The 14701-nt window shown below is 43.9% G+C and overlaps 1 protein-coding gene across 1 annotated transcript in view; it reads left to right on the forward strand.

Moving 5' to 3' along the window:
- Positions 1 to 14701, forward strand: part of ANO8 (anoctamin 8) — a 133567-nt gene that overhangs the window by 61521 nt on the left and 57345 nt on the right. The window contains exons 2-3 of the mRNA XM_073661097.1: positions 3518 to 3628; positions 3976 to 4108. Coding sequence (XP_073517198.1) covers positions 3518 to 3628; positions 3976 to 4108 — 244 coding nt within the window. The remainder of the gene's footprint in view (positions 1 to 3517; positions 3629 to 3975; positions 4109 to 14701) is intronic.

Here is a 14701-nt window from a genome sequence, read left to right on the forward strand (position 1 = left end):
GTGATCACCCCCCTTGCTGCTGCCGGCTCCTGCCCCAGTGATCACCCCCCTTGCTACTGCCGGCTCCTGCCCCAGTGATCACCCCCCTTGCTGCAGCTGCTGGCTCCTCCATCTCTTCAGCCCCCCCCCTACGCCTGACAGCCCCCGTACGCCTGACAGCCCCCCTACGCCTGACAGCCCCCCTACGCCTGACAGCCCCCCTACGCCTGACAGCCCCCCTACGCCTGACAGCCCCCCTACGCCTGACAGCCCCCTACGCCTGACAGCCCCCACACGTGACTGCAGAAGGTTACACCAAGCACACACACACACACACGTACACTCACACTATAATAAAGTTTCGATTTTTTTTTTTTTTTTTTTTTTTTTTACACACGCACACAGCACACAAAATGTCCCGCCCGTCCCACTCATCCCAGTCTAGGGCGTACTCAGCTTAGTAGGCTATGTCAGGTTGGTGTGTGTGTTGTAGTGTGTGTGTGTGTGTGTGTGGTGTATACACTACAATATACCACACCGCACACCAACCTGACATACACTACACAATGGTGTCCACTAACAAATTGGAACCATGTTGCGTTTGGAGAGTCCCTGTGTGCCCAAACATTGGAGCTCCCCAACAAGTGACCCCATTTTGGAAACTAGACCCCCCAAGGCACCTATCTAGATGCATAGTGAGCACTTGAAACCCCCAGGTGCTTCACAAATTGATTCATAAAAATGAAAAAGTGGAAAAAAAAACACTTTTATTTTTACGGATTAATTTGTGAAGGACCTGGGGGTTCCAAGTGCTCACTATGCATCTAGATAGGTGCCTTGGGGGGTCTAGTTTCCAAAATGGGGTCACTTGTGGGGGAGCTCCAATGTTTGGCCACACAGCGGCTCTCCAAACGCAACATGGTGTCTTCTAACAATTTGAGCCGACAATTTGTTAGCGGACACCATGTTGCTTTTGGAGAGCCGCTGTGTGCCCAAACATTGGAGCTCCCCAACAAGTGACCCCATTTTGGAAACTAGACCCCCCAAGGCACCTATCTAGATGCATAGTGAGCACTTGGAACCCCCAGGTGCTTCACAAATTGATTCATAAAAATGAAAAAGTGGAAAAAAAAACACTTTTATTTTTACGGATTAATTTGTGAAGGACCTGGGGGTTCCAAGTGCTCACTATGCATCTAGATAGGTGCCTTGGGGGGTCTAGTTTCCAAAATGGGGTCACTTGTGGGGGAGCTCCAATGTTTGGCCACACAGCGGCTCTCCAAACGCGACATGGTGTCCGCTAACAAATTAAATGGAAAATCGGCTCAAATTGTTAGCGGACACCATGTTGCGTTTGGAGAGCCCCTAATGTGCCTAAACAGTGGAGCTCCCCCACAAGTGACCCCACTTTGGAAACTAGACCCCCCAAGGCACCTATCTAGATGCATAGTGAGCACTTGGAACCCCCAGGTGCTTCACAAAATGATCTGTGAAAACAAAAAAGTACTTTTTTTTTCACAAAAATTTTCTTTTAGCCTAAATTTTTTAATTTTCACATGGGTAACAGGATAAAATGCATCCTAAAATGTATTGGTCAATTTCTCCTGAGTACACTGATACCTCATATGTGGTCGTAAACCACTGTTTGGGCACATGACAGGGCTCAGAAGAGAAGGAGCGCAATTTGACTTTTGGAGCTAATTTTCCATTCAAAAAGTAAAATGGCGCTCCTTCCCTTCTGAGCCCTGCCGTGTGCCCAAACAGTGGTTTATGACCACATATGAGGTATCAGTGTACTAAGGAGAAATTGACCAACAAATTTTAGGATGCATTTTATCCTGTTACCCATGTGAAAATTAAAAAATTTAGGCTAAAAGAAAATTTTTGTTAGAAAAATAAAAATGTTCATTTTTTTCTTCCATGTGGCTTTAGTTCCTGTGATGCACCTGAAGGGTTAATAATCTTCTTGAATGTAGTTTTGAGTAGCTTGAGGGGTGCAGTTTTTGGAATGGTGTCACTTTTGGGTGTTTTCTGTCATGTACACCCCTCAAAGGGACTTCAAATGTGATGTGGTCACTAAAAAAAATGGCTTTGCAAATTTTGCTGGAAAAAAGAAAATTTGCTGATGAACTTTGAACCCTTCTAACTTCCTACCAAAAATTTTTTTTTTTTCAAAAATTGTGCTGATGTAAAGTAGACATGTGGGAAATGTTATTTATTAACTATTTTGTGTCACATCACTCTCTAGTTTAGCAGAATAAAAATTCAAAATTTGAAAATTGCAAAATTTTCAAAATTTTTCCCATATTTTTGATTTTTTCACAAATAAACGCAAATATTATCGACCTAAATTTAATACTAACATGAAGCCCAATATGTCACGAAAAAACAGTCTCAGAATCGCTAGGATCCGTTGAAGTGTTCCAGAGTTTTTACTTCGTAAAGGGACACTGGTCAGAATTGACAAAAATGCCAAGGTCTTTAGGGTCAAAATAGGCTGGGTCCTGAAGGGGTTAAATGCCCTGTCACAGGCACCCTCCCCGCCCTCTACCCCCAGCACACGGGGCAAATGCCCAGATTGCTTCCCCCCAGCTATGCCACTGCTCTAGTATTGCCAGTGTCTGTTGTTAAAGTAATTAAAAGTGGCACTATGTTAGTGTTAGTATTTAGAGTGTTACTACTAATTAGACTAATAGGGTTACTATTAATTAGACTCGTTTTACTAATCGGTTAGGCAGCATTGCTCATGTCTAAATCATTTTCTTTGAAAGTAAATAATACTATGTCTGTGGTTGCCAGATAGGAACACTACTCTTGTAGGAAGACTTAGAAATAATACTTTGGATTGATACTTAGTACTAGGAGACACTTGGCTGGCATTCAGACTGAATCTGAGCTGAGATTAACCATTAACTGCTGAGAGGGGGCTGGATGTGCTACGCTATATATATATATATATATATATATATATATATATATATATATATATATATATATATATATATATATATATATATATATATCCAGCATCTTCTTGAGTAGCACTATCAAGTTTCATTGACCTTTGCGTCGTCCCAACATCATACCTGTTTATGGTTTTCCAGGTTCTGCTCTTAAGTAATTACTGACAATATGCAGTTTTGTTCTTCTGCGTTTGATAGGTTCTACCTGCCTCCATGTAACCACTGCTTATTATAACTTAAGATTATAATGAGCAAACTGCACGAAAACATTTTGTATCGTGTATGTAATAACCATTTAGGCGGGGGTCTTTATTGCCTTCCACCATCCCTCTGACAATTAATCTACTGCCTGCACACAGCGACCGTTAGTCAATGGTGTCACTCCCTGATTATGAAAAAAAGACATAATTAAGAAAGTGCGGTAGTTGGTCTACGTGACTATTAAATATTTTTGTGCCGTTTGGAGCAATAGCTTCATGTACATTTTATGGTGTATGTGGCAGCATATTATGGTGACAGCTCCACTATAACACTTGTTAGCTGTATTGATTACTCTCTCTCTTATGTTCCTACAGATAAGCTTTTTGGAAAGCGCCTACTCCAAGCTGGCCGTTATATCACATCCCACAAGTCCTGGATGAGGACCGTGCCCACTGAAAATTGTGACGTGGTTATGACCTTCCCAGGTAAGCTGTGATATTTCGGGAACAGTAATCCCAGTGTGACATACCCTGTGCATACTAAAGTTCTTCTCAGTTTTTGTGTTCTGTTGTTCTTACAAAAAAAGTAAACTTTTCTATCTATGGCCCTAATGACTTCAATTAGATTTTCCTGATGGCTAAGTCTTTGATTAGCCACTGTCCTGTTAAGACACTTTTTTTTTTTCTAAGTGGTCGGATATACAGTATATATGATCTCCATAGGAGTCATGTTTTAAAGCAAGGAGACCTATTCCAAAGTGTGCTATTGGCCTCATTTTTACATGCTGTACTCTATGATCTACTGTTTTTGGAATTTATTCCTATATCTACAGACACCACTGATGACCATACCCTGCTCTGGCTGCTGAATCATGTAAGATTGGGAATACCTGAGCTAATAATGCAAATTCGCCATCATCGACATACAAGAATCTATGCCTTCTTTGTCACAGCCACATATGAGAAGTAAGTTTCTAATAATAAAAGAGCCCAAAAATTGTATGATTTTCCAGTTGGATCAGTCAGACAAGAGCAATAATACAGTTATATGAAAAAGTTTGGGCACCCCTATTAATCTTAAGCTTAATGTTTTCTTAAAATTGGTGTTTTTGCAACAGCTATTTCAGTTTGATATATGTAATAACTGTTGGACACAGTAATGTTTCTGCCTTGAAATGAGGTTTATTGTACTAACAGAAAATGTGCAATCTGCATTCAAACAAAATTTGACAGGTGCATAAGTATGGGCACCCTTACCATTTTCTTGTTTTAAATACTCCTACCTACTTTTTACTGACTTACTAAAGCACTTTTTTTGGTTTTGTAACCTCATTGAGCTTTGAACTTCATAGCCAGGTGTATGCAATCATGAGAAAAGCTACTTAAAGTGGCCACTTGCAAGTTGTTCTCCTGTTTGAATCTCCTCTGAAGAGTGGCATCATGGGCTCCTCAAAACAACTGTCAAATGATCTGAAAACAGAGATTATTCAACATAGTTGTTCAGGGGAAGGATACAAAAAGCTGTCTCAGAGATTTAACCTGTCAGTTTCCACTGTGAAAAACATAGTAAGGAAATGGAAGAACACAGGGACAGCTCTTGTTAAGGCCAGAAGTGGCAGGCCAAGAAAAACATCAGAAAGGCAGAGAAGAAGAATGGTGAGATCAGTCAAGGACAATCCTCAGACCATCTCCAGAGAGCTGCAGCATCAACTTGCTGCAGATGGTGTCACTGTGCATCGGTCAACTATTCAACGCACTTTGCACAAGGAGAAGCTGTATGGGAGAGTGATGCGAAAGAAGCCGTTTCTGCAAGCACGCCACAAACAGAGTCGGCTGAGGTATGCAAAAGCACATTTGGAGAAGCCAATTTCTTTTTGGAAGAAGGTCCTGTGGACTGATGAAACCAAGATTGAGTTGTTTGGTCATACAAAAAGGCGTTATGCATGGTGGCAAAAAAACACAGCATTCCAAGAAAAACACTTGATACCCACAGTAAAATTTGGTGGAGGTTCCCTCATGCTTTGGGGCTCTGTGGCCAATGCCGGCACCGGGAATCTTGTTAAAGTTGAGGGACGCATGGATTCCACTCAGTATCAGCAGATTCTTGACAATAATGTTCAAGAATCAGTGATAAAGTTGAAGTTACGCAGGGGATGGATCTTTCAGCAAGACAACGATCCAAAACACCGCTCCAAATCTACTCAGGCATTCATGCAGAGGAACAATTAAAATGTTCTGGAATGGCCATCCCAGTCCCCAGACCTGAATACCATTGAACATCTGTGGGATCATTTGAAGAGGGCTGTCCATGCTCGGCAACCATCAAACTTAACTGAACTGGAATTGTTTTGTAAAGAGGAATGGTCAAAAATACCTTCATCCAGGATCCAGGAACTCATTAAAAGCTACAGGAAGCGACTAGAGGCTGTTATTTTTTGCAAAAGGAGGATCTACTAAATATTAATGTCACTTTTCTGGTGAGGTGCCCATACTTATGCACCTGTCAAATTTTGTTTGAATGCAGATTGCACATTTTCTGTTAGTACAATAAACCTCATTTCAAGGCAGAAACATTACTGTGTCCAACAGTTATTACATATATCAAACTGAAATAGCTGTTGCAAAAACACCAATTTTTATAAAACATTAAGCTTAAGATTAATAGGGGTGCCCAAACTTTTTCATATAACTGTATATGATCACAACTAGCCAAAGATATTTTTTACACTGACAAGGTATAATGCAGTTGCTACTAAATAATAGGGTTGTTACATTTTAATTAGTAGGGCTTGGAATAATAATACGCTCTACAAATGGATGTGCTAAAAAAATAATGTTCCTGTGCTGAGATATTATAAATGTGCTCCTGCTATGCACAGTACTGTCTTATTTGCTATTTCCCACCACAGAGACCTGCATTAGTTCATGGTTGGCACATACTTCCTCCCCTGGCCAGGAGCTGTGGTAACTTATGATAAGTGACTATAGGGACTCCCAGCTGTTGCTTTCTGAAGTAACACATTTTCCTACCTGTTTTATCACGGAGTTGAGTGTTTCTGCCACGTCTCCAGACCTCTGAGCTCATCATAAATCGAATAAGTGACACAGGAGTTCCCGTGGCTGCTGAGTTTGTATTGTGTCTGACTTGACTTATGATGAGCTCACTGGAGTGGTGATGTGGCAGGAACGCTCGCTCCTGTGATAAAACAGGCAGTGAAATGTATTACCTCCGAAAGCAGCAGCTGTGGACATGGACTTGTCTTGTGTAAGAGGAAATAAAATGTACACATTTACCTTTACAAATTCACATCAGTGATTGTGCGGTAGAATGGAAAGATTGCTTCCAAATACTTCCAAGATTGCTTCCAATTTTTTTTGCCCATTGCTTTAGTTTGATAGTAAAATAGAGCGAATAGAATATTTTATCACATTTTGCAGAGAGCTGTTCCAGTTTGACATAGGGATAACTTGTTCCTTGTATACTGCAAAGGCCTGCAACATTCTAATAGACCACATTGCATTTCAGATCCTCACTGTTTTCAAGGTCTGTGCTCCAGTAACTAAAAACATTCTTGTTTCTAGTCTAGTCTAGTTTTTTAACTTCCATTAAAGGGGTATTCATAACAAAATAAATAAAGGGTTTAGCCAGGACTATTTTTTTCTGTTTACTATGGGACTAAACACTAACATTCAGGTAGTTGCTAACTACCTGCCTGTTCAACCCGGCGCTGGCACAGAGTGGTCATTGACTCACGCACCATCAACAGAGCAAAGCGGAAGAGAAGCCATTGCTCTGTTGATATGATATCAGTGGAAGCCTCTGAATCGCCGGCAGGAGCGGTCTGTGCCGGCAGAGATTGGCTCTGGGCACAACCAGCAGGTAGGTAGCAACTACCTTCCTGTTTGTTTTTAGGCCCATAGTAAAAAAAAAAAAAAAAAAAGTCCTGGATAAGCTATCTTATACATAATAAGATCCTGTGAAAGGGGGTAACTTGCAAATTGCTGGGAGTCTGACCTCCAGTGCTTTGAAACCCAGGACACTGCAAAGCCTCGTTTTGAATGGAGTGGAGGTGCCCATCCTTGACCTCCGCTCCATTCATTGCCGGAATAACCGAGCGCTATAATCAGAAATTAAAATGAAGAGGAATTGAAACACACAGTATATTAGAAAGCTGCAAGTTTATTCATTATGTAAGTATTCAGCAGTTACCATTTCAACTTTGAACATTGCAACAAAACACACAGGCCCTGATTCATCAAAGCAATGTCACCAGAATTCTGGCGCCAATTAATTTGTTTTGAAAAGTCGCAACGTTTTTGAGTAACTCTGAGTTGAGCAAAAATTTTACATTTGGCATGTTTAAGCTAATTTCTCCAAGCTCCACCAAAATTGACGGAATAGGAGTGAAATGGGGGCAGGGTGGGGACATGATACCAAAGCTCGTCTAATTTATGACAAGCTATGGCATCACTTACTTCAGAAATTTACTCCAGTTCCTGATTGGAGTAAGATTTGTGGCACACAAAGGCACATGCCACTTGTCAAACATTGGGACATTCTACATCCAATCGGTCGCTCTAAGGAGCAGTTTTGCCGCAGGTTGGAGTTTCCATACTTGCTGTACAAGCCTTTCAGGCTGGGTTTACAGATTCCATAATTGTCCTGTTATTGTGTAAGATTAGTTGCGGTGCAGTATACGCCCTGAAACTGTGTAACTACTTACTGTAAAGTGCAGACGTAGACCGTCTTAACAAGCCCTATTGACAAATGACATAAAAGCTATGTATCTCACGACTTGCTGTGGATTTTCACTTCTGCAGCACACCCTGTCCTTTAGAAACTTTTTTTCTGAGGATTTCACTCATTAGGCTACAATGAGCTTTTGGTGAGATTTTGATGCTGCACCATTTCTGCACCTAATAGGTTACTTGCGTTTTTTCATTGCTTTTTTTTTTTCCCGCATTTTTGATGCTGTGGGTTTTGTCTCTTGTCGGCATGTCATGCTTTAAATAAAGCTGCTTTGTTTTTGACACTTTCTGGTATTTATCTTTGACAAAACTTTGACATACTTAGGTGCGGATTACATGTGTTTTTGATGCATTTTCTCTGCGGAAACGCGCTTAAAACGCATGTGCATGTTTTCCCTGCAGAATTTCCGCACCTAATTCAAGTCTATGGGGAAATACCGCACATAAAACTCGGCGTACCTGCAAGAGAAATCGACATGTTGCAGATTTAAACATGCACCACAGCTCAGTTTACATTGTGAGGGAGGGCATGAGATTTCTATAAATCCCATTCACTTTGCTGGAACTGTAAGATGCTGCGTTTTACGCGCAGCAGAAATACGCAGCGTTAAAAAAACGCTCCAAAAACTCATTGTGGGAATGTAGCCTTACAATCCAGTGGGTGAATTCTGCAGTTAAATCCCCTTTGAAATCCACATGCAGATTTGTAGTCTGGCCCCATTGTGCACATTTTACATTGTGTATTTTGCCGAATGCTTTTTATAGTGAGTCACATTAATACACTGTGTGCAGAATTATTAGGCAAGTTGTATTTTAGAGGTTAATTTTTATTATTTATCAACAACTATGTTCTCAATCAACCCAAAAGACTCATAAATATCCAAGCTTAATATTTTTGGAAGTTTGAGTGTTTTTTTTTTTAGATTTGGCTATCTTAGGAGGATATCTGTTTGTGCAGGTAACTATTACTGTGCCGAATTATTAGGCACCTTAATAAAAACCAAATATAATCCCATCTCACTTGTTTATTTTCACCAGGTAAACCAATATCAGTGCACAAAATTTAGAAATAAACATTTCTGACATGCAAAACCAAAAAATGAGTGATCAATATAGCCACCTTTCTTTATGATGACACTCAACAGCCTTCCATCCATAGATTCTGTCAGTTGCTTGATCTGTTTTTGATCAACATTGCGTGCAGCAGCCACCACAGCATCCCAGACACTGTTCCGAGAGGTGTACTGTTTTCCCTCCCTGTAGATCTCACATTTTATGATGGACCACAGGTTCTCTATGGGGTTCAGATTAGGTGAACAAGGGGGCCATGTCATTATTTTTTCTTCTTTTAGACCTTTACTGGCCTCCCACGCTGTGGAGTAGTTGGATGCATGTGATGGAGCATTGTCCTGCATGAAAATCATGTTTTTCTTGAACGATACCAACTTCCTCCTGTACCACTGCTTGAAGAAGTTGTCTTCCTGAAACTGGCAGTAGGTCTGGGAATTGAGCGTCACTCCATCCTCAACCCGAAAAGGTCCCACAAGTTCATCTTTGATGATATCAGCCCATACCAGTACCCCACCTCCACCTTACTGGCGTCTGAGTCGGAGTGGAGCTCTCTGCCCTTTACTGATCCAGCCTCTGGCCCATCCATCTGACCCATCAAGAGTCACTCTCATTTCATCAGTCCATAAAACCTTTGAAAAATCAGTCTTAAGATATTTCTTGGCCCATTCTTGACGTTTTATCTTATGTTTCTTGTTCAAAGGTGGTTGTTTTTCAGCCTTCCTTACCTTGGCCATGTCCTTGAGTATTGCACACCTTGTGGTTTTGATACTCCAGTAACGTTGCAGCTCTGAAATATGGCAAAACTGGTGGCGAATGGCATCTTGGCAGCTTCACGCTTGATTTTCCTCAATTCATGGGCAGTTATTTTGCGCCTTTTTTGGCCAACACGCTTCTTGCGACCCTGTTGCCTATTTGCCATGAAACACTTGATTGTTCGGTGATCACGCTTCAAAAGTTTGGAATTTTTAAGACTGCTGCATCCCTCTGCAAGACATCTCACAATTTTGGACTTTTCAGAACCCGTCAAATCTCTCTTCTGACTCATTTTGCCAAAGTAAAGGAAGTTGCCTAATAATTAAGCACACCTTATATAGGGTGTTGATGTCATTAGTCAACACCCCTCCTCATTACAGAGATGCACATCACCAGATTTACTTAATTGGTAGTTGGCTCTCAAGCCTATGCAGCTTGGAGTAGGACAACATGTATAAAAAGTATCATGTGATCAAAATACTCATTTGTCTAATAATTCGGCACACAGTGTATTTGCTTAAAAAGCAATCCAGAGAACACGGTTTTTCTGCGCCATTTGCTTGTTGGCACTACAGAATACCGCCTGGTCCTTTCCATATTACAGTGCTAAAGATCCATCTATTTAAAACTGTGTTTTCTCCGTCACACGGCTCACATATACGTTTTCAGAAAATACTGCCATTTCTGGCCTCCATTAAAAAAAAATTTCAGTGTGTCAGTGATGCAATTCACAGCAGTTTGCTGTTCAAACTACTTATCTACAGTCCAGGTATTTAAAACTCTGTTTTCTCTATCACACGGATCACATATAAGTTCACTCCAAACTCAGTCATTTGTAGTGAGCGTGGAAGATACTGTCCTCCATTTAAAATGGGCAAAGGACGGTGAACTGGACGTGATGGTAATGGTGCATGCAGAGGCCGAGGACCAGGCCGTTGGCAAGCCAAAATTCTGCCACAACAAACACCCACATCTTCTCGCCTGACCTTCCTGTCCCAATTTCTAGGGGACCGCAGCACACCACTATTGAACCCAGAGCAGTGTCAAAAGGTTGTTGGTTGGATAGCGGATAATGCTTCCAGTCACTTAGCAACCACGACCACCACCCTGTCTTCCACATGGTCAAGTCTCATTAGCCGTGAGTCTGGACCGCATATTCCTCACCCTGATCCTCCTTCCTCCCACCATGCCGAGTACCCAGAGAGAACTGATCCCACACTTGGACACTCTGAAGAGCTGTTCACTTTTCCATTTATAGATTCGGGCCTCTCACCTGGTCCACTTGAAGCGGGGCAAGAGGAGATAGCGTGTAGCGATGCCCAAATATTTGAGCAGCCACGGTCACACGAAGGCGACGGTGGGAAAATGTCACAAGAGGTGGACGATGATGAGACACAATTGCCAGAAAGTCAGGAGGAGGACCAGGGTGCGGAAGTGGAAGACAAGGTGGTGGATGATATAGTAACTGACCCAACCTGGCAGGAGGACATGCAGAGGGAGGACAGCAGCACACAGGGGGAGGGAGGCAGAGCACCCCAACAGGCAGGAAGAAGCAGTGTGGTGGCCGCTGACAGAAGGCAGGCAACCATTCCCCTTAACACCAACACGAAGGAAGTTGCCAGTACAACTGTTAGGTCTTCCCGAGTCTGGTTGTTTTTTAAAGACTCTGCCGATAACCCCAAAAAGGCCATTTGCAACACCTGCCAGGCCAGCATCAGCAGGGGTGGCAAAACGACCAGCCTGACCACCACCAGCATGATCAGGCACATGGCAGCAAAGCACCCGACTTTGTGGGCCGAACCCCAGGGTCCAGGAACAGTGTCTGCGGGTGGCACCATTGCTTCTTCCGCTGTTGTGCATGCAAGCCAATCCCCTGTCCATGGTGCATGCGAAGATGCCTCCTGCCCTGCACCTGTCATTGCACACTCTCAAGTAGCAGCATCAGGAAGCACGTCCATGTCCTTGTCCCAGCGCAGCGTTTAGTTGTCCATACCCCAGTCCTTGGAACGCAAGCGCAAATACGCAGGCAACGCCACACTACTACATTCTCACATTTCACGACTGCTTGCTCTCGAAATGTTGCCTTTTAGGCTCGTGGAGACGGAAGCATTCCGCAACCCGATGGCGGCGGCCGTCCCTCGGTACTCTGTCCCCAGCCGCCACTATTTCTCCCGGTGTGCCGTCCCCGCATTACACAAGCACGTGTCCCAAAACATTGGCCGTGCTCTCAACAACGCAGTTACCGGGAAAGTCCACCTAACCACGGACACGTGGACAAGTGCTTGAGGGCTGGGACGGTACATCTCACTGATGGTACACTGGGTTAACATAGTGGAAGCCGGGACCCAGTCGGACCTTGGGACGGAACACGTCCTCCCGACACCAAGGATTGCGGGCCCTAGGTCAATCAGGGTTGCCCCCACAGTCTACAGCTCCTGCACCTCATCCTCCTCTTCAGCCTCCATCTCCGAAATGACCACATCAGTCACAAGCTGGAAGCACTGCAGCACTGCCTCGGCCAAGCAGCAACAGGCTGTGCTAAAGCTAATATGCTTAGGTGAAAAACCACACAATGCTGAAGAGTTGTGGACAGCTTTGAAAGAGCAGGCAGATCTGCAGCTCACACCGCTGAACCTACAGCCAGGCATGATCGTGTGTGACAAAGGCTGGAACCTGGTGGCGGCTCTGAGGTGAGGCGAGCTCACACACATACCGTGCCTGGCCCATGTGCTTAAACTCGTGGTTCAGCTGTTTCTGAAATACTACCCGGAGCTGCCGGATCTGCTTGTTAAAGTACGCTGCCTGTGTGCCCATTTTAGAAAGTCAGCTACAGCTTCCGCCGCCCTTGCCGTGTTTCAGCAGCGTTTGCAGCTTCCGGCTCACAGACTGGTGTGTGATGTTCCCACGCGTTGGAATGATTTGTGAGCAGAAGAGGGCAGTTGTTGAGTACCGGCATCAACAAGGCCATCGGTATTCAGTTCAGACTCCACACATAAGACCTCAGGAGTGGACATGGATGTCAGACATATGTACCATCCTCCAAAACTTTGAGGACTCCACCAAGATGGTGAGCGGCGATGACGCCATAATTAGCGTCACCATGCCGCTTCTCTGTCTTCTGAAACGCTCTCTGCTCACAATCAAAGAGGATGCATTGCAGGCGGAGCACGATGAGATGGAGCAAGGAACTATACAGGGTGATTACACACAGCCAAGCCTCATCTCATCCCAACGTGGATTGGGTGACAATGAGGAGGAGGAGGAGGAAGGACAGGAGCTCGTTTCATGCACTATAGACGGTACTACCTGCACAGCTGTCATACCGTCTGTTCAGCGTGGATGGCCAGAGCACAGAGAGGAGGAGGAGAGCATGGTCAGTCATCCTCTTGGTGAGGACACGGAAGTCTTGCCTGTTAGTAGTCTGGCACGCATGGCCGAGTTTATGTTACACTGCCTTTCCCATGACCCTCGCGTTCTCAAAATTTTGGGTGACAGTTATTACTGGTTGGTGACACTTCTAGACCCACACTACAAGGAGAACTTTCTATCCCTTATTCCTGAGGCGGACAGGTCTACAAAAATGGGGCTGTACCAGAAGGCCCTTGTTGCGGAACTATTAAAAAAATTCCTATCTGAAAACACTGGCGGCAGAGGGCACACTTTGTTGGACAACCAAGGAGTACAGGCGAGCGAGACACAACTTCAATCCAGCAGAGGCAGGGGAACACTGTCAAAGTTCTGGGAGAGTTTTCTCAGACCCTCCCATCGGACAGGCCCTGAGGCGCGGGGTACTCTCACAAGGAGTGCAAAGTTTGGGAAGATGCTGAGGGAGTACCTTGCCGACCGTACCAACGTCCTCCGTGATTCCACTGTGCCTTATAATTATTGGGTATCCAAGCTGGATACATGGAATGAACTGGCTCTCTATGCCTTGGAGGTCCTGGCCTGCCCTGCCGCCAGCGTTTTATCAGAGCGGGTTTTTAGTGCCGCTGGTGGAATTATAACTGATAAGCGCATCCGCCTGTCAACTGACAATGCTGACAAGCTGACTCTTATAAAAATGAACAAGGGCTGGATTGGGCCAGATTTCTCAACACCACCGAATGATAGCAGCGTAACATAAACTCCAATCCAGTGTCTTTTCTTGGGAGGTGTATTCCCATGCACCTTTTCACACCCGCACATGGGTATACCCTTCCTGATTTTGGCTATTTGTTCTTGTACTCCTCCTTCTCCTCATCCTCCACCACCATATCACCAGGGTGACCGTGGTCCGTGATGCAACACCCACATAATTTTTTTAAGGGGTGTTTATGATGCCCTTAAAATAATTTTTTTATACAATATGTTCATGTATACCCCCCCAGGGGTAAATGTTTGTCAGCCCATACACTTAATGCATGGGCATTACAAGTATAGGAGGCCTGCTCCTTTCTAATGGAAACATTTTTTTATGAGGCCCTCCACGTCTCTTCCAAGGGGCATTGAAGTGCCTCCAAATTTTTGGCAGCCCTTGCATTCACTGCATAGGCCAACACTATGGGAGACGCTCTCCTTTCTAATGGGAATTTGACATTACTGTGGCCCTGCTCTGTGTGTCTTTAAATTGTTAGTGGGGTTTTTCCTAAAATTGGTCAGCCGTTGGACTCACTACATACCCTATAACTGTATAGCAGACCCTCTCCTTTCTAATGGGAACATGTCGTACCTTGTTACTGTGGCCCTGCTCCGTGTGTCTTTAAATTCTTAGTGGTGTTTTTACTAAAATTGGTCAGCCCTTGCAGTCACAGCATGGGCATTACCACTATAGGAGACCAGCTCCTTTATAATAGGAACATTTTTTTTAACTTAGATCCTCCTCTATGTCTCTTCAAAGGGGTGTTGGGTTGCGTCCAAATTTTTGTCAGCCCTTGCAGTCACTGGATACGCAATAACAGTATAGGAGACCCACATGTTAATAATGGGAGCAACAAAGCATAGCCGGCT

This window comes from Phyllobates terribilis, unplaced genomic scaffold (assembly GCF_046119375.1).
Source record: "Phyllobates terribilis strain yellow unplaced genomic scaffold, ASM4611937v1 Scaffold_1__5_contigs__length_1240528914, whole genome shotgun sequence".
Classification (NCBI taxonomy): domain Eukaryota; kingdom Metazoa; phylum Chordata; class Amphibia; order Anura; family Dendrobatidae; genus Phyllobates; species Phyllobates terribilis.